At 38.6% G+C, this 23615-nt stretch overlaps 1 protein-coding gene and 1 long non-coding RNA gene across 3 annotated transcripts in view; one reads left to right on the top strand and one right to left on the bottom strand.

Annotated features, from left to right (window-relative positions):
- Window positions 1-643: 643 nt before the first annotated feature.
- Window positions 644-13256, bottom strand: LOC117201392 (uncharacterized). Its single transcript, XR_004483407.2, has 2 exons — window positions 13127-13256; window positions 644-793 (listed from the first exon to the last, which is right to left on the bottom strand). It is a non-coding gene; the product is annotated as an uncharacterized LOC117201392 (long non-coding RNA).
- Window positions 13257-13277: 21 nt separating this feature from the next.
- The window catches only part of FBXO33 (F-box protein 33), a 32926-nt gene continuing 22588 nt past the window's right edge, over window positions 13278-23615 (top strand). The window contains exon 1 of one of the 2 annotated variants that reach the window (XM_004270003.4): window positions 13278-14225. In XM_004270003.4, the coding sequence (XP_004270051.1) occupies window positions 13618-14225 (608 nt within the window). In that variant the 5' untranslated portion in view covers window positions 13278-13617. The remainder of the gene's footprint in view (window positions 14226-23615) is intronic. The other variant, XM_033428419.2, reaches the window with a different exon arrangement.

Genomic DNA, 23615 nt, shown 5'->3' with positions numbered 1-23615 from the left:
ACCACATGATTTCACTTATATATGGAATCTAAAAACAAACCAAATGAACAAAACAAAACAGAAACAGAGGCATAGATACAGAAAACAAACTGGAGGACACCAGAGGGGAAGTAGGTGGGGGTTAGGTAAAATAGGTGAAGGGGATTAAGAGGTACAGACCTCCATTTATAAAATAAATGAGTAACCAAGACGTAATGTTCAGCACAGGGAATATAGTCAATAATATTGTAATACATTTGTATGGTGACATTTGGTTAATAAACTTATAGTGGTGATCAATTCATAATGTATATAAATGTCAAATCAGTATGTTTACACTAAAAACTAAGATAATATTGTATTCAACTATACTTCAACAAAAAAATAATAAGTAAATATTTTAAAAGAACCAACCCAAATTACAAAAGTAGGAGGAAATCATGAAATTCCTGACAAAGGAATTGTGTGGTAAAAGACAGAAGGATCCTTTCATATCTCAATCTTGAGGAGCAAGAGCTGAAGGCAAAGTCAAAGTAGAACAGTAGAAAAAATAGATGATTTTAATAGTTTGGCAAAACCGAAGCTACAGACAACTATGTGTAGGTAGCTATGAGCAAGTTCAGAATACATAGGGAAACAGACATACACAGTATGAAGAGTAGATTTCTTTAATTGATATTTTCACCATTGTGTTTACTGTGTTCACTCAAAATTAGAGCTGGCAAGCAACTTCCATGACAGGAAGATCACCAACTGAATGGGATACTTCACTCCTCCAGTGTAGCAGAATTTTCAATGCATCTTCATGGTAGTCCTGAAATATAATGAGACCAGAGTCAAGTAAGATACTAAAGCTTCTCTTCAGATGCAGCAATTTCTACCAAAAGAATAAGTACAAATTCCCCTACCGAAGCTGTGAGTTCCAAACCCACCACCTTAGGATTCTGAGTGATTAAAACTATAAGAAAAACTAGCCTCAAATTCCCCCTTTTCATGGGCAGAACTGTTTCCCCCAAATTTCATATACTGAAATTCTAACCCCCAGTACCTCAGAATGTGACTATATATATTTGAAGACAGGAGACATTATATAGGTGATTATGGTTAAATGAGGTCATTAAGGTGGCCCCAATCCAGTATGACTGATGTCCCTATAAAAAGAGGCAATCAGGACACAGCCACAGAGAGGAAAGACCATGTGAAGAAGGAGTGAGAAGAAGGACATCTACAATCCAAGGAGAGATGCTTCAGAAGGAATCAAGTCTGCTGCCACCTTTATCTCAGACTTCTAGCTTCCAGAACTGTGAGAAAATAAATTTATATTGTTTAGGCTTTAAAAATAATTTAAAATTTAAATAATTTTTATCAATTATCCTTTTAGTTTATATTTTACTTATTTACTTATTCATATTAAACCTACAATAAATTCAGCAACAACTAAAGTTATCAATAAGCCAACCATAAAGGCTAAATTAAAAAGAAATGTTTCAAACAGGCAAAATGTAAAATGTACTAACTACTACTAGTCCCATGGAAAATCAGCAACAGACATATGGGAATGAAAGGTCTTCATCATGCAGTAGCTCAAGCAGTTACCAAATAAAGGCTCCGGTAACTGGTCAGCTCTCTGTGGACTTAATTTTTTTTTTTAATTTTATTTATTTATTTATTTTTGGCTGCATTGGGTCTTCATTGCTGTGCGAGGGCTCTTCTCTAGTTGCGGTGAGTGGGGGCTACCCTTCGTTGCAGTGCGCGGGCTTCTCACTGCGGTGGCTTCTCTTGTTGCGGAGCACAGGCCCTAAGTGCATGGGCTTCAGTAGTTGTGGCATGCGGGCTCAGTAGTTGTGGCGCACGGGCTTAGTTGCTCCACGGCATGTGGGATCTTCCCGGACCAGGGCTCGAAGCCATGTCCCCTGCATTGGCAGGCGGATTCTTAACCACTGAGCCACCAGGAAAGCCCTGTGGACTTAATTTTTAACTCTGCTAGGATTCTTTTCTCTCCAAATCATATTAGCACAACTCTCCTCCATTTGTAATCCAAAACCCTGTTATCCCTACTGGAAATGCCACAGTGCTTTCCAACCATCCAAATCCTATGCACCCTTCAAGAAGAGCTCTCATCTCCTTTGTGAAATCCTCTTCTACTGGTCCAAAACATACTGATCTCTTCACTGCTAAATACTCATATGCTTTGTAGTCTGAATTAGTGCTTCTTGGAAATTCCCTGGTTGTCCAGTGGTTAGGACTCAGCACTCTCACTGCTGTGGCCTGGGTTCAATCCCTGGTTGGGGAACTAAGATCCCGCAAGCCACGAGGTACGGCTTAAATAAATAAATAAACAAACAAACAAGTGCTTCTTGAACTGTGGTGAGATGTCTTTTTTTTTTAATTTTCTAATCCTTTGTAGACAGAGCCCTTTATAAAATGAAATTTAAATGAATTACCAGAATTTTTTTAAACATGTAAAATGGAAACCAAATTTTATTATAAATTTGACAGACATAATTTCTCTGTCAAATTTCTATAAAAGTTTCTAAAGCTTATTCTCAATTTCTGTACTTATATTCCAGCATAGTGGTAACAGTTCATGCTCCAGTATCAGTCTGCAGACTGCACTTTGGTTTTTTGGTTTGTTTTTAAATTTTTATTTTATATTGGAGCATAGTTGATTAACAGTGTTGTGTTAGTTTCAGGTGTATGGCAAAGTGATTCCATTATTCTGCTCAATTTAGGTAATAACCTAAATGGGAAAAGAACAGACTGCACTTTGAATAGCTCTGGTCTAAACGACTTAAAGCTTCAATCAATGAATATTTATTTAGAAAAAAAAGTGAAATTTGAATTCAGCATTTGTATCTAAGCAGGACTCAGATACGAAAGGGACAGTAACTCCAGAAAGTAGAGATTACATGTACAAAGGCACAGAGGTGAGAAATGACATGGCATGTTGATGACACAATGAACTGAACAGTTCTCACTTGAGGGGCATGTACTGTTAAGAGAGGGAATTGAAAACCAGGGAGGGTTTACAGAGGGAAAGATGAGCAAGGAAAAAGCACCAAACATTTCTAAAGAAGTACCATGATAGAATCAGTTGTCTGAAAAAGTAAGCCGGTAGTAGAATCAAAGTTGGGACAGAGTGAGTGTGGACTCTACACTTATAGGGATTATATATTATACCTTTTTACATGTCCTCCAGAGCCTGGAGAAAGTGCTCGGCACATGGTAGACAGTAAAGCATCTTCATTAAGCAGCAGGTATTAAAAAATAATTGAAATTCTGTTAGAGGTACTAACTGAAGATATTCTATATTTATTTCAACTGACTCCTAAAACTTAAACAAAAAACAATGTACAGATACTTAGGCCTGTATAACAGTGAAGAAAACTCAGCTTGGAAAGAGCTGATCATTGGCCAGCAAGAGATTTCAACAAATTTCTGAAAGACAAAAATAGAAGTGTATTGACAACTTAAACAGAACAGACTACACTAGGAGGAAGGTGCAATTGAGATGAAAGCTGATCTGCCCACTGGAACCCTAGAGGGATTCTAGGCTCAGGGATACCTGAGGAACTGTCTTAAAGGGGCATTAAGAAAGGAAGTAGCTAAGGACAGAGATGAACTGAAGATCTGAATATAGAAAAACTGTACCAAGTCAAATATTCCATGTCTACCTTCCTCTTCCACCTCTGCTCACAAAGCACACAAGGAGCCTAATATTTACCCCCAGCCAAAAACAACAAGAGGGTAACTCTCCTTTGTGGCAAAAATGGCCAAATGTCGACCAAAATTCATACACTTCCTCCTATAACATAGAGTTGTCCCTAAGAAATAACTACTTAGCCAAAAACATCATTTCTTAGACCCCTCTTGTATCTAGGCACGACCATAAGACTAGTTTTAGCCAATGGAATGTAAATAAAAGCAATGTGTCATTTCCCTGCCAAGGCAATTAAGAAGTGCCTTCTCTGCTCTCTTCCCCTTCCGCTAGGAGGAGACAGAGAATCACAAGGAATTTTAAGGATGGCAGAATCACAAGACAGAAGAAATTCAGTGCACTAAATCCCACGAAGGAAAGTTGCCTGCTGAGAGGAAGACCTTCATTGGACTAATAAAGAAGTAAAAATAAAAATGCTATTTTGTTTAGCCATTGAAATTTTCAGGTTTACTGGTTTCAGCAAATAGCATCCTTATTAATTATAGCCCCTTTTTAAAAAGGAAATAAGAAAGAGAGGGAGGGGAAAACATCACCAGAAAAATTAACTTTAAGCTATGGTTTTAGTGACTCAGAGCCAGGCCTTCCTCTTTGTGGCATTTGGAAGACCAGCAGCCTGATAGTCGGCTATCCACCCACGCTAAAGGAAAGCGTGACAGCTGGCATGTTCCATCACACATACATATGAAGATGAAGAACTACGTCATTGGAACAAAAGGGACATGAATGATTATCACCAAGAGATCAGATGTGGTAGATTGAATTATGCTTGTAGTACCTTATCCTATGCAGCTAACAGCAACTAGCTCATGCTTTCATCTTGAAAGTTCCTTGCCAAATACTGCAACTTAATTAAACTGTCTTCCATGTTACCACAGACAAGTTTTATCAAACATTTTGCTACTACATAACACAGCCATTTCTCCAGCCTCCTATAATAGTTTCCTTGCTAACCACCACCCAGTTCCAAAGCCAATGGGCATGCATTTTTAGTTTTCATTATAGCAGCACCCCACTCCTAGGTACCCATTTTTAAATTGATCAACCTTTTCCTGCAAAACAAGCAAACACAAAAATCTCAGTAACATATGAAAAATAAGCATATATTTCTCACTTAGAAATAAGTTCTTTAGGTCAATTGGGGCATCTCTGTTTCAGGCTGTAGGTCAAGTTGACATCTTTTCTATGTTTCTCCATCTGGGGCTCTACAGTGGCCAGCAGATGCCTGGGACCTGTTTTATTATGCAAAGATTGGAAACTCCCAGAGTGCCAAGTAGAAACATTTAATACCTCTTAAGCCCTAGGCTCAAAACTGGTATACTGTCACTTCTGCCCAAGTTCTTCTGGCCAAAGCAAGTCGCAAGACCAAGGAGTAAACATCTGCTGAAAGTTACCTAATCTGTCATAATCCACTCTCTTGTACACAGAAGATTGTGACTGCTATGCAGTAAAAGCTGATTAATATAAGAACCAAGACATAAAAAAAGATTAAATTTTGCCATCTGGTACAACATGGATGGAACCTGAGGGTATTGTGCCAAGTGAACAGGTCAGTCAGAGAAAGACAAATACTGTATGATTCCACTCACATGTGGAATATTTTAAAAATAACAAACAAAACAAAAAGCACACACACATAGATACAGAGAACAGACTGGTGGTTACCAGAGGTAAGCGGTGGTGGGGAGACAAAATGGATAAAGAGGATCAAGTGTATGGTGATGGATAGAAACCAGACTTTCGGTGGTAAGCACTTTGTTGTGCATAAAGTCGACAAATTATAATGCTGCACACATGAGATTTATGTAATGTTATAAACCAATGTTACATCAATAAATACACACACACACACACCAAGAGAAAAACGTAAAATTACAATTAACTATCAAATATTGGTAGCAATTTGGGGGAAGGAAGGGGAAGTAACTGAATTAAATCTTCATCTTTTATAAAAGGAAGGAAATAGTGTTTAATCAATCAAGGAGTATAGGTAAAAGCATATAATTTAAAGTTACCTAAAGAACAAACAACAAAATAGTTCAAATGTTTGTTTCTGGGGGCAGGCCTAACAATGGGAGGCAAGGAATGAAAAACTGTTGCTTTTCATCAAAAGTACTTTTGTACTACATTTTTTTGTTGCCATGTTCATGTAATACTCTAAGAAAAAAAAGTAATGAATTTCTACTAGATGCTTCTTGCTTAAAGGCTAGATTTTAGAGAGAATATTCCTGTATATAAACTGAATACCATGGGGAAAAAACCCTGTATCCTTCAAGTGAAGGGAAATTTTGTTATATTTTCCTTGTGGGGCAAACGCATATGAGTTCCCCCTTAATATTCAATATAAGTGAAGTAGTTCACGTTCTTAGAGAATGCAGTCAGGAGCTGATAAATTTTAATGTTTAGAAATATACTTAACATCACTTTGGCTTTAAAAAATTCTTAATATGGAAAAACTTACTTATAAAACTTGAGTTATCTGCTGTTACTCACAATATAAGGAATTGATATGAATACTACCCATTGAAAAGTATATAGGTACAACAAAATGAAGGTAGAAAGCAAACACTAATATATTATTTAAACAATAATTACAGACTACAGATAGAAAATACAGGTCATTCAGGTCAACAATTCTTTCCAACCACAGCAGACATCACAAATCAAACATGGCACTCTTCCCAGCAGAACAAGAGAACAATCTCAAATTCCAAAATCCTTCCCAACACAGTACTACTTAGCCTCCAAAACTGTTTAGAGTTGGCATATCAAGTGAAACTTTCTTGCCCTAGAGCAAAGCAACACTCCAATTAATGTTTGCTGTATGAAAATATTCACTTCATTTCACCTTTTTGGCACTTAAAAGGCTTAAGAGATTTTTCCAAAGGATTAAATATCAAATTCTGCAATTAGAACATTGTGGTAATTGACCATGAAGAATATATCTCTTCATGACAGTCTCATGGTTATTCAACTAGGATAACCTGGAAGTCTGATGAGTACTCCAGGAGTAAGGGAAGCCAAACAGACTGCCTGAACACTATTCAACTATTTAAAAGATCAATTGACAGCTTAGGCCATTTTTGTTCTACACAGAGCTCTAGGCATCTCTGGATAAAAAGTTACTGAGCCATGGTATCTAGTAGATAGATTTCAGAGTGGTCGCTGGCTCACACCCTGTTCGGAACAAAGCTCCTTCCTCTCTTCATCCAAATCCCTACATCCATCTGTCCAAAGCATTCAGCACATTACTCCATTCTCCCAAATTCAGCTAATTGGACTAGGGCAGGACTCTTTACCTTAAAGCAGCCAATCAACAGGAATACCATCAACTTTTTTTGTTGCCTATCTCCCAAAAATAACCCAGTCAGATCCTCACAAGAATTTCAACAGGAGACAAAGAACAAATTTACAAATGATACTGGATACTTGAACTAGAAGACCATGTAGACTAGTAAGGGCCAGCAGTTGGGCCCTATGCAAAATGAAAAAGCAAAGGAAGCCTACTGAAAAGGAGAGACAGACTATGGAACAATTAGTTCCTGTTTTTAGTTCCCCATGTAGTCCCTGTGAGGATCAGGTGTGCTCTAATGCATGTGTATGGCTGTCCTCAAAACTCCCTAAAGTAACCAGGAAAAAAGAAAAAAAAAATCCCCTCATTACTTAAGCTAGTTAAGAAACTAAAGGAATCTAGTTAAAGTGACTGCTTAGAGACAGTACCCTTGGAGTAACAGTCCTATGAGCCCCACTGTGGGATACTGCCTATATGTAATATAAGCTGTACAACTCAAACCAAGATCATTAAAATCAGCCAATTACTGATTTTGACCAGAAGTCAAGGAACACTACTGGCTGTATCAGCTGCATTAAAGATAGTGATATTCAGTTTTTAATAATAAAAGGTACCCCTAAAAATACCCATCCTCTTGAATAAAAGGCAAGAAAACAGTTATGCTATAAAATAGACATTCAAGTTAAACCTCTTTTTCTTTCTTTTTCTTTAAACTCTGAAAGGAATAAATGAAAAAAAATAGCTCTGGGAGTGGACTTAAAACACAGGAATTAGCTAGCAGGCCTAGCTCTTGGAACACAAAGTGGCCCCAGCCCACATGTATGAGAGCTCCTTGGTTAAAAAGTTGTAACCAGGCATCCTGCAGACTAATCTGGTTTTGTTTGAATCTGGTTTTGTTTGCCCACGGAATATTTTTAATGTGAAAGCTAGCAATCAGGACATTTTGTCTTTTAAAAAATTAGTATTTTAGTTTCTCTTGAAAAACTAGGAAATCTGGAAACAGAGCCCAGTTTCCCACTGGGAAAAGCATCCTCTGGTAAGCCGCAGTCATCCCCACTACCTATCATATTGCTTAGGACCCAATTCTTCTCTTATTGCTCCTGTCTCCTTTAGAATATGAGCTATCAATCCCTGCTTTATTGATATAGATCCTCCAGTTCACAAATTTGCACAACCAACTTGTGAGTGGCTTGCTTAAGATCAGTTCTGACATCAACAACATGGTGCAACTAGGAAAAAAAAAAAAAAACAGACTTGGTCCTTTGTCCTGCATCCAGCTCACCAGTGCAGACTTTCCCTACCCTAAAGACAAATGCCTTTCAATCCTTCATTTCTTTTTCCTGTAATATGACCTCACTAGGAACTATTCCAATCTGTCAGACAAGGGTGGAGAGAAAGAATCAAGTTCCCAGTTCTATTCTCCCAGGAGGCTCCTGTGCCTCTAAGTAACTTTATGGGTGCAGATAATAGATAATTGGAAGGACATCATCTCTACCTGCCGAAAGTGTCTGAAACCCACACCCTGCTCAGAAAAAAAAAAACATTCTTTCAAAAAATGTTTGAATTTAGGCAGTTTGCATGTCTATTGGTAGCCTTGAACATCTTTTCATGATGTAGCTAAAATAAAATCTGTATCACAGGTTTTTTCTGTTATGAAATGTCAAGTGATTCAGCATAATAAAAGTTATATTTTTATAACTATTGTTTGGCAATGGAGAGAAAGCTACAGTAAAAATATATTTAATATCCTAATAACCAAACTGGAAAAAGCACTAAGCTTAGTATGTTAGAAAAGGAAGAACATAAGAATATTGAATGTTTAATTTCTCTCCAGAAAAATACATTAACAGGAATTAAGGTATCTCTATAAAAGAATCAATCATAATAAACATAACAAGAAAAACGGAACGAACACTTGACCACCAACAGGCACGCATATCAACCCACCAGGGTACATATCCGTCTTGATGTTATACTCTTATCCACCATTTGTTGCCTGGGTTTCAAATCCAAATAAGCATGGGTAGTTGCTATAGTGACAATATGCCACTTTTGGAACCAGAAGCTTAGTACTACTGAGTACTTATGGTCTTCATAACGTCAGTACTTCCTCCCACACTTTGAATCATAGCTCAGACATTATAACTTAACAAAATGTGATTTCATTCTGTCCTTTAAAGAAGTCAATTTTGTTACTTTATCAAAAAGTTTACCAAAAATAATTTATAATTTACATAGTATAATAAACGTAAAGAGAAATAACCTAACTCACTTAACATGCTAAGAATATACATACTCAATAAGTACTTAATGGAATAATATTAAAGATGTTGGCTTAATAAAATAAATTGTATGCCATCATTGAAATGTACTGTGTTTTAACTGTAACTGAGCAAAATCATAACTTATTAATTCATGTCTTAGCTCATTGTTATTAATAGCAGTATTCCTACCATCCTTCATTTAATATGAAAATTAAATGAAGTTTTAAAAATTCAAAAACAACACCGAGAAGCTTAATTTTATTTTATAGCAGATTGATATAGAGGTCCTTCCTGACTTAAAATGAGGTTATGTTCCAGTAAATCCATCATAAATTGAAAATGTCAAAAATGCATTTAATACACCTAACCTACCAAACATCATAGCTTAGCCTAACCTAGCTTAAACACGCTCAGAACACATTAGTCTACAGTTGGCTAATCATCTAACACAAAACCTCTTTTATAATAAAGTGTTGAATAGCTCATTTAATTTATTGTATACTGTTCTGAAGTGAAAAACAGAACAGTTTTTTAGTCTATTGCTTGTTTACCCTCAATATCATGGGGACAACTGGGAGCTGTGGCTCACTGCCACTCCCCAGCATCATGAGAGAGTATCTTACCACGTATCACTAGCTCGGGAAAAGATCAAAATTCTAAGTATGGTTTCTACTGAATGCATATTGCTTTTGCACCACTGTAAAGTTGAAAAATCATAAGTAGAACCATCTACTTTGGAGACTATCTGTATTTTTATTTCCTTTAGGAACTACTCCTAATACTTAAAGATTAATTATTAATGGTATCCAAGGATAAGGTAGTTTGTTGCTAGTAAAACACTAAGAATAAGGAAAAATATCGGTCTCAAATCAATCAGAGAAAATCTCCAAATCATCAAAGAGTCAGAGACTAGGAACCTTCATACATTGCTGTTAGGACTGGAAAATAATACAATCACTTTAGAAAACAATTTGGAAGTTTCTCCAAAAGTTACACATAGAACTATCAAGCAACCTATCATTTTCACTTCTAGGTATCTACCCAAGAGAAATGAAAACATACGTTCACAAAAGACTTGGACATGAATATCAGAAATGGTATTCATAATAGCCAAAAACTAGAAACCTAAATGTTAATCAGGGAATTCCCTGGTGGTCCAGTGGTTAGGACTTGCACTTTCATTGCCAGGGCCTCGGTTCAATCCCTGATCAGGGAACTAAGCACGGCCAAAAAAATAATAATAATAAATGTTAATCAACTGGTAAATAGACCAAAAATAAATAAATAAATAAAATGAAATTCTATTCAGCAATAAAAACGAATGAATTAATGACACATGCTACATCATGGATGAACCTCAAAAATATTATGCTAAGTGAAAGAAGCCAGACACAAGAGATCATATATTGTATGATTCCATTTATATCAAATGTTCAGAAAAGGCAAATTTATAGAGATGGAAAGTGCATTAGTGGCTGCCTGGAGGAAGAAGTGAGGATTAGCTGTAAATGGGTATGTGGAATCTTATTAAAGGGATGAAAATGTTCTAAAACCGATTTACAGTGTTGGTTGTATCATTTGATAAAATTACTAAATTGTTAAGGTGTATACTTGAAATGAATGAATTATATATCTCAGTAAAATAGGTTTTTTTTAAAAAGTCGGAGAACATCAGAGTTGCAGGGAACCTTGCCAAAACTCTCTACTTATACAGATGAAGAAAGTGAGGCCTCAAAGGGTTAAGCAACTTGTTTTAATGTCACCCAGCTAGATCACGACAAAAGTAAAAAAGAAAAAAGACCAAAATCCAGCCTCACGTTCCCACCCAGTCCAGTGTTACCTCTACTAAAAATGCTCAAGGAATTTTTTTAAAATTATAATAATAATTACATAGATTTCTTTGTGAAGAGTTCTAGAAGTATCAAAATCTGAGAACTGAAAAGAATGATTGATTAAAACATAACAAAAATGTTATGAGAATGTGATGTTCAGAAAAAATAAAAGCTAGAAAAACTCGTTTGTCACTCTTTGAAGCCATATAACTTACTTTCAAAACTGGTAATAAAAGAAAAAGAATTAAGCATTTTTTCTGCCTTTTCAATAGGAGCTGTATTTCAGGGTAACTAAATGTTGCCAGTTTGTGAAAGAAAGCTTCTCCTATACAGAAGAATGCAAATTAATAAATGTAAATGGAATGAAAGAATTAGAAATTATCATTTTGGAACCCATAATACAATTAAGATTCAGGCAAGAATTATCAATTATTGTTAAGGCCATTAAGTGAATGGTTGATGGAGAAGCTGGACATTTGTAAAAAATAACATCTCATAGATTTTGTTTTAAGGTTTAACAAAACACAGAACTTTATATGGAGGAAGATCAAAATTAACCTAATCAAGCCTTTAGCATTAATGTCCCGGTTTATTAGAAATTCAGGTACTAGAATAGTAAGCTAAACACCAAGAGAAAGTAGTCAAACAATTACAGAAAGGGAGATATTCTACAGGACAATAAGCCTCCTCTTTAGCTAATCAGAGAGACAAAAAAAAGAAAAAACTGTGTGTTGGGCGGTGACTATTCTAGATTAAAAGAGACTTGAAATACAAACAAAAACAAGTGTGGTCCTTAATCGGATCCTGGTTTGGACAAAAGAGCTATAAAGAACATTTGGGAGATAACTAGATAAATTTGAAGATGGGTTATTAGATAACAGAAGTTATTTAAGTGTAATAATATTATTTTTGTTATATAGTAATATGCTTTTAGAGATGCATACTGAAGTACTTATAAGTGGGAGATCCAGATGTCCATGGTTCACTTCAAAATATTTCATGAGTTTAAAATATAAAAAATTTAAATCCAAGTCTCAACTTCCTAATTCACATTAGTGCTCATTCATAAAAATATAATAATAATTACATAGAAGAATCTCTTGCAGACAAGAGGTTCAGAGAAGTGAGCTACCATGAAGGCTAGCTTTTTTCTTTTTTTTCTACTGGTACCAAAATGAAGATAACACATCACTGGCAACGTGGTATGTGCAAGACACCAAAAGTCATCAAAGCAACATGAATGGAGAGTTTTGCCTTCAAAGAGCTAAAAATATCTAGTAGAACAGTTTATTGGAGTTAATCACTAGAAAACTAGGTTGTTCCAAGATCATAGGTAAGGCTTTGAAGCGGCAGCCTCACTGAAGCAATCCTCAATTATTACATAAAATCACTTACTCCTTTTCTGACTTCCCTGACCCTTACAATCAGTTAACTACTTCCCAAGTTGCGATGAAGTTAAGATACACTCTTTCGAAAGTCCCTCTCTCAAATTAGGGGCGCCAAGCTAAAGAAAACCTTTACCCTAACAATCAGCTTCTTTACACCTAGGGCCTCAAAATCGGGAACTCGGAGCCTCCCTCAAACCGCAGAGAAGAGGCCGATTATCAACCAACAAACCTAACTCAGTCGCCTTTTTTTCTCCTCTCCCTCTAAATCCAAAGGGTGGCGCTGTCCTCACTCCTTCCCCACACACCAGGTGTACGCCCAAGTCCACTTCGAGGTCCGAACAAGGAATGGGGGGTGTCCACTCGCGACCTCCGTCCGGCCTCCAGCCGCCCCGCCCCGCGCTTCTCCTCTACGCGACCCAGCCCCTCCGGGGAAGCCCGCGACTTCGCCCGCCCCCCATCCTTAGCGGCTCTCTCTCAGAAACCCCCAACAATACTCCGGGCAGGTGGAACGGCTGAGAAAGACCCAAGCCACCACTCTGGCTCTTGAGTCCTCAGCCCAGCAACAGAGAAACGTATAATGAGAAGCGTCACGAGCCCTTGCACCAACGCGAGTTCCGCCACCTCCACCGCCTGAGCGCCCAAGTTAACCGACTTACAGACTTGACGGAACTCGGCGGCCTCTGTGAGACGGGAGGGGGCGCCCATCGCCGGCACCACCAGCGCTTCCCGCCCCGCCCCGCCGGTCTGCCTGCCTGCGTCAGGTATCACATGCTGCGTCTCCCTTCCCTACCGTCAATCTGGCGCTCCCTTCTTCCGGAAGTCGCGCCCAGTCACGCAGGGCTCCTCCCACCACCGGTGACGTCAAACTCAGCTCCTACCACTGCTCTGCCTCCGCCTCCAGGCGCGGGGAGGGCTGCCGTTTCCTTACAATAAATCCTGCTGCTTCCGGGCCCCTAACCAGTCCAAGCGAGGGTTTTGAAGTTCTTGAGTGTGCAGGCCTCGGATGCGCATGAGTAGAGGTTGAGAGGCCAGAGCCTGGCTATCTGGAGGCCACCCCCGCAGAGGCCATTACCCCTCTCCGCAACTTGTGCTGCACTTGGTTCCGCCGAGACCCACGACGGTTCCGCCCCCTTCTTCCTTGTCATTGATGTTGTTGTTCTTGTCAGTGCCGCAGCCCCGACCACCGGGAGCCCGAACCCGAGCCGGGGCCGCCCGGGTGGCGCGGTGGCGGCGGCAGCGGCTGCGGCTGCAGCAGCTGCGACGGCTGCGGGGGCTGCTCCGGGGACTGCGGGGGCGGCCGAGGACCGGCAGCCTGCGGCGGGGCCGAATGGCTCTGTGCGGACAAGCGGCAGGCGCCGCGTCGCTGCCCAGCGAGCTAATCGTGCACATCTTCTCCTTCCTGTCCGCTTCCGACCGGCTACGGGCCTCGGCCTCCTGTTCTCACTGGCGCGAGTGCCTCTTCTACCCGGCTCTCTGGCCCCAGCTCCGCATCTGCCTCCGCGTCTCGCCCTCGGAGCAGCCACGGCTCGAATTCCTCATGCGCAAGTGCGGCTGGTTTGTGCGAGAGCTGCGCGTTGAATTCGCCGCGGAGAATTACCTGAGCGGCGGAGGCGGCCCGGGCGATGGAGGCCGCGTCGACACCAGGACTGGCGGGGAAGAAGTCGAAGCCCTGCAGCTCTCAACCCGTTGGCTGGAAGTGCTACGCACCTACTTAGAGCTGGTGCTGTGCGTGCTGGTCAGCATCCGGAACAACAGGTAGGCTCTTCGCGGCCCCTGCGTTCAACCTTCTCTCCCCGTTCCTCCTCTCCGGGGCGCAGGGTCGCCTCCTTCCTCACACCTCGAAACAGATTCAGTGCGGATACGCCCCGCCCGCTTCAGCGTTGCTCGTTGCTCTTTTCAGTGACTGGGGGTGTCAGTTCTAATCCGGCGATTCCTTTGAGGTGGGAGGGCGTAATGGGACTCATAATACTTTATAAACTGTGAAGGACTTAGTGTTTATCAGACAGCACTCCTGGCGCCTTCCAGGCACTGTCTCATCCATCCTTTCGGTAGCAGTAGGATGGAGTTGACAGGCGCCGTCATTCTTCATTTTACAGATGGGAGAGCTGAAGCTTGGAGGGTGAGGCCCAGAGTGAGTCTTGGGAGAAACAAACCATAATCCGTTTTTTTTGTTTCTGAATCTATCCATTCAGAATAGTTTGTGGTGGAAGAAGGAGTAGGTATGCTACTGGTTTCTCACAGTTACAAGACTCTCCTTGCAAAAAATCTTTGACAGCCATTTTCTTACCGGGAATAGTTTTGATTAACTAGGCCAGGCACAAAGAGTAGGAGGAGTGTTTGTTAAAGGGATTGGGGAACAGCCTGATCATCAGGACTGGAAGTCCCTCCCCGTTTTACCTCCAGACTCAGCTTATCCCCAGTGATTCACCTAAAAGTAGCACAGTACAGCTTGGTGTTTGTGTGTGTTGGGGGAACTGGCCGGTGTCTGCAAAGAGTAAGCCCTAACGGTAGTGGTTTTGCATCAAGACTTTACTGTAATTCTGGGGCTAACTTCCTATGTTCTGGCCCATTGTCCTAATCAGTATTTTCCATTATTTATCCACCGCCCTCTCCAAAATCCTATTAATGTAGATTTTCTGTATCTGGATATTCTAACCAACCTTGCAATTAAACTATGAGGTAGAGGAACGCTCAGAAGTTCAAAAAAGGAGCAACTTAGCAATAATAGTTTAGCAGTTTGCAAGTACTTTCACATTCACTGTCTTATTTGATCCTTTCAATGACCCTGTGAGTTAGTCGGGACAGCTATTATTATCCCTATTTTATAGAAAGGAAACTGAAACAAGTGATGTGCACATTGTCATACAGCATTGTTTTTCTCTAAGAGCAGTGTTCTTCCTTTTGCAATAAATACATTATGTTGAACAGGGTGGAGTGAAGGTCCTGGTTTAATGCTAGGTGAGATAGATAGATAGATATTCTTAATTCTGTGTTTGAATCATAAGGGTGGGAGATAAGCATATAGCTCCAAGTTGTATCTGGAGCATGGCTCCATCATTCCAGTGGGCTGTGTATTTCCCCAGCTTTTCACACCAAGCCATTTCATTTTATTACTTTGATTTTATGTGGCAAAAGAGGCTGTTCAAGGCTGTAAGTTGGTCTTGATCAGGTTGGAGACTCTTTGTCAGAGTTGAATGTATGGCTCGAGGCCCAACTGACCTAGAAGTTAGAAAGATTCAGTCAGGGAGCACTTACTACTGATGAGACCAATGTGGGGGTGGGGGGTGTGGTTTGAATTCAGCAAGTATCAATTAGATTTTTCTTGAGATCAGATAGCAGTTCTGAGCAGCCATCTAAAAATGCGTGTCTTTTGTCCAAGTAAGAACAAGTCTTGCAAAGTGCCTGGTTCCTTTTAAGTGTTTTAATAACTGGATGGATAGGTTATATAGGCAAAATAGTGGTACACCACATCAACATTTGACATTGTTCTTTACATTTCCAAGTTAAATTTACAGTGGTTTTTCTTTATGATTTCTACCATTTTGTAGGTAGAAATGGGGGATATGAAACCTACCAAGTCACAAGCTTTATGTTTCCAGGCTTTGTGTTGAATTTCTTTAAACAATTCATACAATTCAGACTGTTATTTTGTTGTATTCAGTTATTTTCATGTCTTTAAAGACAAGAACTAAAACCATAACCTTGAATTGTGGGAACTTTTCAAGGGTACTGTTCTGAGAGGATAATTGGCATTTTGTTTTGCTTGATTCCTGGGTTTCATATACACACGTACTCTCAAGAGTGACTATAGCCACCTTACCAATATCTTAGGTGTTGGGAACAACAGATGAGTATCAAAGAGGTACAAAAATGCCTCGCAGAGGGTAAAATACAGTCCTCTACCTTCAGAGCTCACTTCTCTACAGGGGGCTAGGATACCTACCTTCTTGATCAACAGTAAGAGCAGAAATAAAATAAGTACTCATTCAACTGTATTAGAGGTTAAATCGGCTGAGTTTCTTCTATAATTGTTCTACAGGAAATTGTACTTAGAAGTTCAAAACAACAAATTTAAATATGCATTTTTAGGATTTAACCTGTCAAGTTGAGTACTGCCTATTAAAATGCTGTATTTCAGACTCCTTAGGAAAAATGAGACTTCATGGACAATAAGATTTATGATAATAATAGCTAATAGACTCAGTCACTAAAAATACTTATTCTTAAACAGTAGGCATAGGTACGTTGTCATCATCTGATTTATGCTTTCCTGGACTATATAAATATTTTGCATGAACCTTTTTTGGATGAAATACTATTTGGGGGGCAGTACTTTTTTAAAAGATGCAGGCTAGAGAGATTTTGTATAAGGGTGATTTTCTTGTTACAACTCTAACTACATGTATCTAGATTGACCAATTTTATGACTGCCTGCTATATCCCCTCTTAGTAGTAGAAGGTCTATTAATAATTCTTAGATTTGTTTTGCTGATTTGGCACCTGCAGTGACGGAGAGTCTTACCTTTGTATTGTTTTTTCAACATCAGTCTACTAAGACCCAACAGCTGATAAGGCAATTTAAAAATACATCTTAAAATAGATTAAAAATTATTTGGACATTTCGTATTACTACCTAAGAAGGTAGGAAATGTCTTGAAGGTATTATCTCCAGCAACCCTGAGCCTTATTTTTCTTGAAATACTTTTCCCCATCATGGGGTAATAAATACATGTGATGATAACATTACACTTTTGAGAGCTTACTTTTATTATTTGCTTTAAAAAGCCCATTTACAGAATATGTATACTAAAACATTGGGATTCTGACCCGTTCTCGTACTCCGAGAAATGGTTGCCTTTAGAGAAGAGATACCATACCCAACAGACTCCTTACCTTAAAACTGACAAATTTAAAGTGGCTCCATGGGGACAGCTTCAAGGTCATTGAGAAGGAAGGAGACTAACCTGCTGAAGAAACTAATCTCCTCTGAGGGCTGCTGAGAGGAATTAGGGCTCTCTTTAGTCTATAGGTCCATTCTTACCATGACTGAGAACTGATAGAGGATAGGAAGATAAAACTCAACAAAAGATTGTCAAAGTAAAATATTTTTTGTGTTAAAAGAAGCTGTTGAGCAGCTTTTGAATGAAGGGATTAAATTATTTCCATTTTAATGTGTTAGTTCTGAGGCAGCCTTGAAAGAGTTCACCCAGTTTGATCAATTTATGTATGACCTAAGATGATAGTTATAAAAAGTCTGGTTTTTTTCCCTCCAAATATTGAGAGCTTACTATGTGCCAAAGCAGTGAAGACAAGCTCCCTGTTTCCATGGATTCAACATTCCAGAGGGAAAAGATAGGCAGAAACAAGTAAACAAAGATTATTTCGGTTGTGAAAGTAAAAGAAAATCTGAAAATAAAAGAGGACTATGTAATAGTGACTAGGTGGCAAAATGAGATAGAGTGGTGAGGGAAAAACCTCTTCTGAAAAGGACATTTGAGCTGCAGCCTGAATGACAAGAGTCACCTATCTGAAGATCTGAGAAAATAGCATTCCAAGCAGAAAAAAACAGCACCAACGCCTTAGGCCAGACAAATTTTGGGCCTGTTGGAGCACTAGGAAAGAAAGTATGGCAGGACCATGTGAAGGGTGAAAAGTGGTGTCACAGTGAGCTCTAAGATGTAGCAGGAGGAAGGAATGGTGCTGGTTAGGTGGGCTTGTGGAATAAAGTTTGGACTATATCCTAAGAATAGAAGAAGTCATTGAAAAAATTTTAAGGACAAGCATAAGGTGATCTAATTTGCATTTTAAGACAATCACTCTGGTTGCTGTGTAATGAATGAATTTTAAGAATGAACAGAGAGGAAGCAGGGAGACTAAAGGGAAGCTGTTGCAATAATCTAGGCAAGAGATGATGGTAGCCTGGAGTATGGTGGAGGAAAAGAAGATTTTAAAAAGTGAATGGATTTGGAATATATTTTGGAAGTAGAGCCAAGAAGACTTGCTGCTGGGATGTAGATAGAGGAAGGGAAGAATCAAATATTTTTCATCATTTCTCTGTAAAACGCACTCAGTTTTGTTGTCCTTAGTACTGTTAAAATTATCTTTTAATAATATGTTAAATAACAATTTTAAATGTCAGTCTTATTTAAGTAAACCTTTTTTTAATAACATCTGGGATTTGAGGATGATGATAATTCTTAGATGGTAATTGAGTAAGTGAATTTGTAAAGCAAATTCTGGGAAATTACTTTTAATTAATGGATCTTAAGAAAGCTAATAAGGAATACTATTATAGGCCCGTGACTGATTTCTGGAATCTCTAAAGCTGTGCCACTAGCCACGTATAGCTATTTAAATTTTAATTACTTGAATAAAATTAAAGATTCAGTTAGTTGTACTTGCCACATTTCAAGTGCTCCATAGCCATATGTGGCTAGTGGCTACCATTTTGGACAGCATAGAATAGAGCATTTCCAGCGTGGCAGAAAGTTCTGTTGGACAGCACTTCTCTAAAGTGTTTGTTTTCTTTGTTTGATTTGGCTGTGGTCATTCATTAACGTTTCTGAGAGGAGGAAATATGTTATCAAAAAGTGTTATGTGACTGTAAACACATTTGATATTGAACATAGACTAAGAAAATTAGAAGTGATCTGAAAGAATTTCATGCAATGATGTAGATTATTTTAGCTTTTTTCAGTTCAGAAAAGGAAAAAATTGCATTCTATGAGCTCCTTTACATCATTGAGAAAGACTTCAACCGTTTTAAGTGCATCTTTTTAAAGTACCAATTTCTTATATATTCTCCTTTTCCGTAGTTAATTAAACTTAGCTGTATTAACTCTAATTTAAGGTGGCTGTGTTTCACATTTTTACACTGATACTACTTATTACATCAAATAAATAATTTTGGATCCTCTGAAATGAAAGGAAACATACTAGAGTTTCTGCCACGGATAAAGTTTGCCAATTCTGAACCACAGAAGAGAGAAAAGGTCTTCATGACCAAGACATCAGAAGCCTTTGGGTCTCAGTTGTACTAAACAGTCCAATAGAAATCCCAGAGAAAGATGAAGAGTGTTCAGCACTCTGCAGTTAGACCTTGAGGAATCTTTCTTAAGCTCATAGGATGTTAATATTGTTTTCAAAGAATAGTCCAATCTAACACATTGAATCTATATGTTGTAGGTTTTTGTAAAAGGCTGTCAGAAATTGTGTTGGTTATTTGATTCACAGGGAAATTCTTACGCTAGAAAGAGAATAAGATATCTCTTTTCAGTGATTTTTTAAAAAAATTTTTATTGGAGTTTAGTTGATTTACAATGTTGTGTTAGTTTCAGGTATACAGCAAAGTGAATCAGTTATACATATACATATATCCACTCTTTTTTAGATTCTTTTTCCCATATAGGCCATTACAGAGTATTGAGTAGAGTTCCCTGTGCTATACAGTAGGTCCTTATTAGTTATCTATTTTACTGAATATATATAGTAGTGTGTATGTGACAATCCCAGTCTTCCAACTCATCCCTGCCCCCCCCAATCCCCTGGTAACCATAAGTTTGTTTTCTACATCTGTAACTCTATATCTGTTTTGTAGATAAGTTCATTTGTACCCTTTTTTTTTAGATTCCATTATATAAGCAATATCATATGAAATTTATATATATATATTGAAGTGGTGTGTGTTTTTTTATTTTTTAAATTTTTTTATTGAAGTATAGTTGGTTTATAATATTGTTAGTTTCAGGTGTGCAGCAAAGTGATTCACTTGTATATTTTTTCAGATTATTTTCCATTATAGGTTTTTACAAGATATTGAATATAGTTCCCTATGCTGTACAGTAAATCCTTGTTGCCTATCTATTTTATGTATAGTAGTTTGTATCTGTTAATCCCATACCCCTAATTTATCCCTCCCCGCCTCCTTTTCCCCTTTGGTAACCATAAGTTTGTTTTCTATGTCTGTGAGTCTGTTTCTGTTGTTTTTTTTTTTTTTTTTTTGCGGTACGCGGGCCTCTCACTGTTGTGGCCTCTCCCGTTGCGGAGCACAGGCTCCGGACGCGTAGGCTCAGCGGCCATGGCTCAAGGGCCCAGCCGCTCCGCGGCATGTGGAATCTTCCCGGACCAGGGCACGAACCTGTGTCCCCTGCATTGGCAGGCGGACTCTCAACCACTGCGCCACCAGGGAAGCCCTGTTTCTGTTTTATATATAGATACATTTGTATTATTTTTTAGATTCCACATGTAAGTGATAACATATAATATTTGTCTTTCTCTGTCTGAATTACTTAGTATGATATTCTCTAGGTCCATCCATGTTGCTGCAAATGGCAATATTTCATACTTTTCTATGGATGAGTAATATTCCATTGTGTATGTATGCCGCATCTTCTTAAACCAATCATCTGTTGATGGGCACTTGGGTTGTTTCCATGTCTTGGCTTTCATAAATAGTGCTGCTATGAACATTGGGGTGCTTGTATCTTTTCAAATTGGAGTTTTCACTTTTCCAGACATATGCCTAAGAGTGAGATTGCTGGATCATATGGTAGATCTATTTGTAGTTGTTTTTTTTTTGTTTTTTTTTTTGTGGTACGTGGGCCTCTCACTGTTGTGGCCTCTCCCATTGCGGAGCACAGGCTCCGGGCCCACAGGCTCAGTGGCCATGGCTCACGGGCCTAGCCGCTCCGCGGCATGTGGGATCTTCCCGGACCGGGGCACGAACCCATGTCCCCTGCATAGGCAGGCAGACTCTCAACCACTGTGCCACCAGGGAAGCCCCTATTTTTAGTTTTTTAAGGAACCTCCCATACTGTTCTCCATAGTGGCTGTACCAATTTACATTCCCACCAACAGGGCAGGAGGGTTCCCTTTTCTCCATACCCTCTCCAGCATTTATTGTTTGTAGACTTTTTGATGATGGCCATTCTGACTGGTGTGAGGTGATATCTCATTGTAGTTTTGATTTGCATTTCCCTAATAATTAGTGATGTTGAACATCTTTTCATGTGCCTCTTGGCCATCTGGATGTCTTCTTAGGTCTAAGAAGACCTCTACCGAACTGTCTGTTTAGGTTTTCTGCCCATTTTTTGATTGGATTGTTTGTTTTTTTTGATATTGAGTTGTATGAGCTGTTTGTATACTTTGGAGATTAACCCCTTGTCAGTCACATCGTTTACAAATATTTTCTCCCATTCCACAGGTTGTCTTTTGGTTTTGTTTATGGTTTCCTTTGCTGTGCAAACGCTTTTAAGTTTGATTAGGTCCCATTTGTTTATTTTCGCTTTTATTTCTTTGCCTTGGGAGACTGATCTGAGAAAATATTGCTACAGTTTATGTTCGAGAATATTTTGCCACAGTTTATGTCCGAGAATATTTTGCCTATGTTCTCTTCTAAGAGTTATATGGTGTCATGTCTTATACTTATGTCTTTAAACCATTTTGAGTTTATTTTTGTGTATGGTGTGAGGGAGTTTTCTAACTTCACTGATTTACATGTAGCTGTCCAGCTTTCCCAACACCACTTGTTGAAGAGTCTATCTTTTCTCCACTGTATATTCTTGCCTTCTTTGTCGTAGATTAATTGACCATAGGTGCGTGGGTTTATTTCTGGGCTCTCTATTCTGTTCCATTGATCTATATGTCTGTTTTTGTGTCACTACCATTGTGTTTTGATTACTGTAGCTTTGTGGTATTGTCTGAAGTCTGGAAGGGTTATCCCTCCAGCTTTGTTCTGTTTCCTCAGGATTGCTTTGGCAATTCTGGGTCTTCTGTAGTTCCATAAAAATTTTAGGATTATTTGTTCTAGTTCTGTGAAAAATGTCATGGGTATTTTGATAGGAATCACATTAAATCTGTAGATTGCTTTGGATAGTGTGGCCATTTTAACAATATTAAGTCTTCCAACCCAAGAGCATGAGATAACCTTTCCATTTCTTTTAAGCAACTTCAGTTTCCTTTATCAGTGTTTTGTAGTTTTCAGTGTATAAGTCTTTCACCTCCTTGATTAGGCTTATTCCTAGATTTTTTTTTGGTCACAATTTTAAATGGGATTTTTTTTACTTTCTGATATTTCATTGTGTAAAGGAATGCAACAGATTTCTGTAAATTAATCTTGTATCCTGCTACCTTGATGAATTCACTTATTCTAATAGTTCTTGTATGGAGACTTTAGGGTTCTCTATGTAGAGTATCTTATCACCTGCAAATAGTGACAGTTTTACCTCTTCTCTTCCAGTTTGGATACCTTTTGTTTCTTTTTCCTGTCTGACTTCTGACACTAAGACTTCTAGTACAATATTAAATAGAAATGGTGAGAGTGGGCATCCTTGTCTTATTCTTGAATTTAGTGGAAAGGCTTTCAGCTTTTCACTGTCGAGTATTATGTTGGCTGTGGGTTTGTTGTAAATGGCATGTATTATGTTGAGATAAGTTCCCTGTATACCCATTTTGGTGAGAGTTTTTATCATGAATGTGTGTTGAATTTTGTCAAATGCTTTTTCTGCATCTATTGAGATGATCATGTAGTTTTTGTCTCTCCTTTTGCTAATGCGGTGTATCACGTTGATAGATGTGCATACATCGAACCATCCTTGTGACCCTGGAATGAATCCAGCTTGATCATGGTGTATGATCCTTTCTATGTGTTGTTGGATTTGGTTTGCTAATTTTTTTTGAGAATTTTTGCATCTATATTCATCAAAGATACTGGCCTGTAATCTTTTTTAGTAGTGTCTTTGTTTGGTTTTGGTATCAGGGTGATGGTGGCTTCATAGAATGAACTTGGGAGTGTTCCCTCCTCTTCAATCTTGTGAAATAGTTTGAGAAGGACAGGTATAAGTTCTTATTTGTATGTTTGGTAGAATTCTCCAGTGAAGCTGTCTGGTCCTGGACTTTTGTTTGCAGGGAGTTTTTTTATTACAGGTTCTGTGTTCACTTTTAGTGATCAGTCTGTTCAAATTATGTTTCTTCTTGGCTCAATTTTGGCGGGCTCTGTGTTTCTAGAAACTTACCCATTTCTTCTAGGTTGTCCAATTTTTTAAGTTGTATGTTTTTCGTACAACTTAAGGATGTATATTAATATACTATGTGTGTAAAAACTATGGTTGAAAAGATAAGTGCAAATCACAGGTCTTGAGAAGAGAA

The sequence above is a fragment of the Orcinus orca genome, chromosome 2 (assembly GCF_937001465.1).
Source record: "Orcinus orca chromosome 2, mOrcOrc1.1, whole genome shotgun sequence".
Lineage (NCBI taxonomy): Eukaryota > Metazoa > Chordata > Mammalia > Artiodactyla > Delphinidae > Orcinus > Orcinus orca.
Note: the sequence above shows the minus strand (reverse complement) of the source record. Positions and strands in the feature narration are given on the sequence as shown.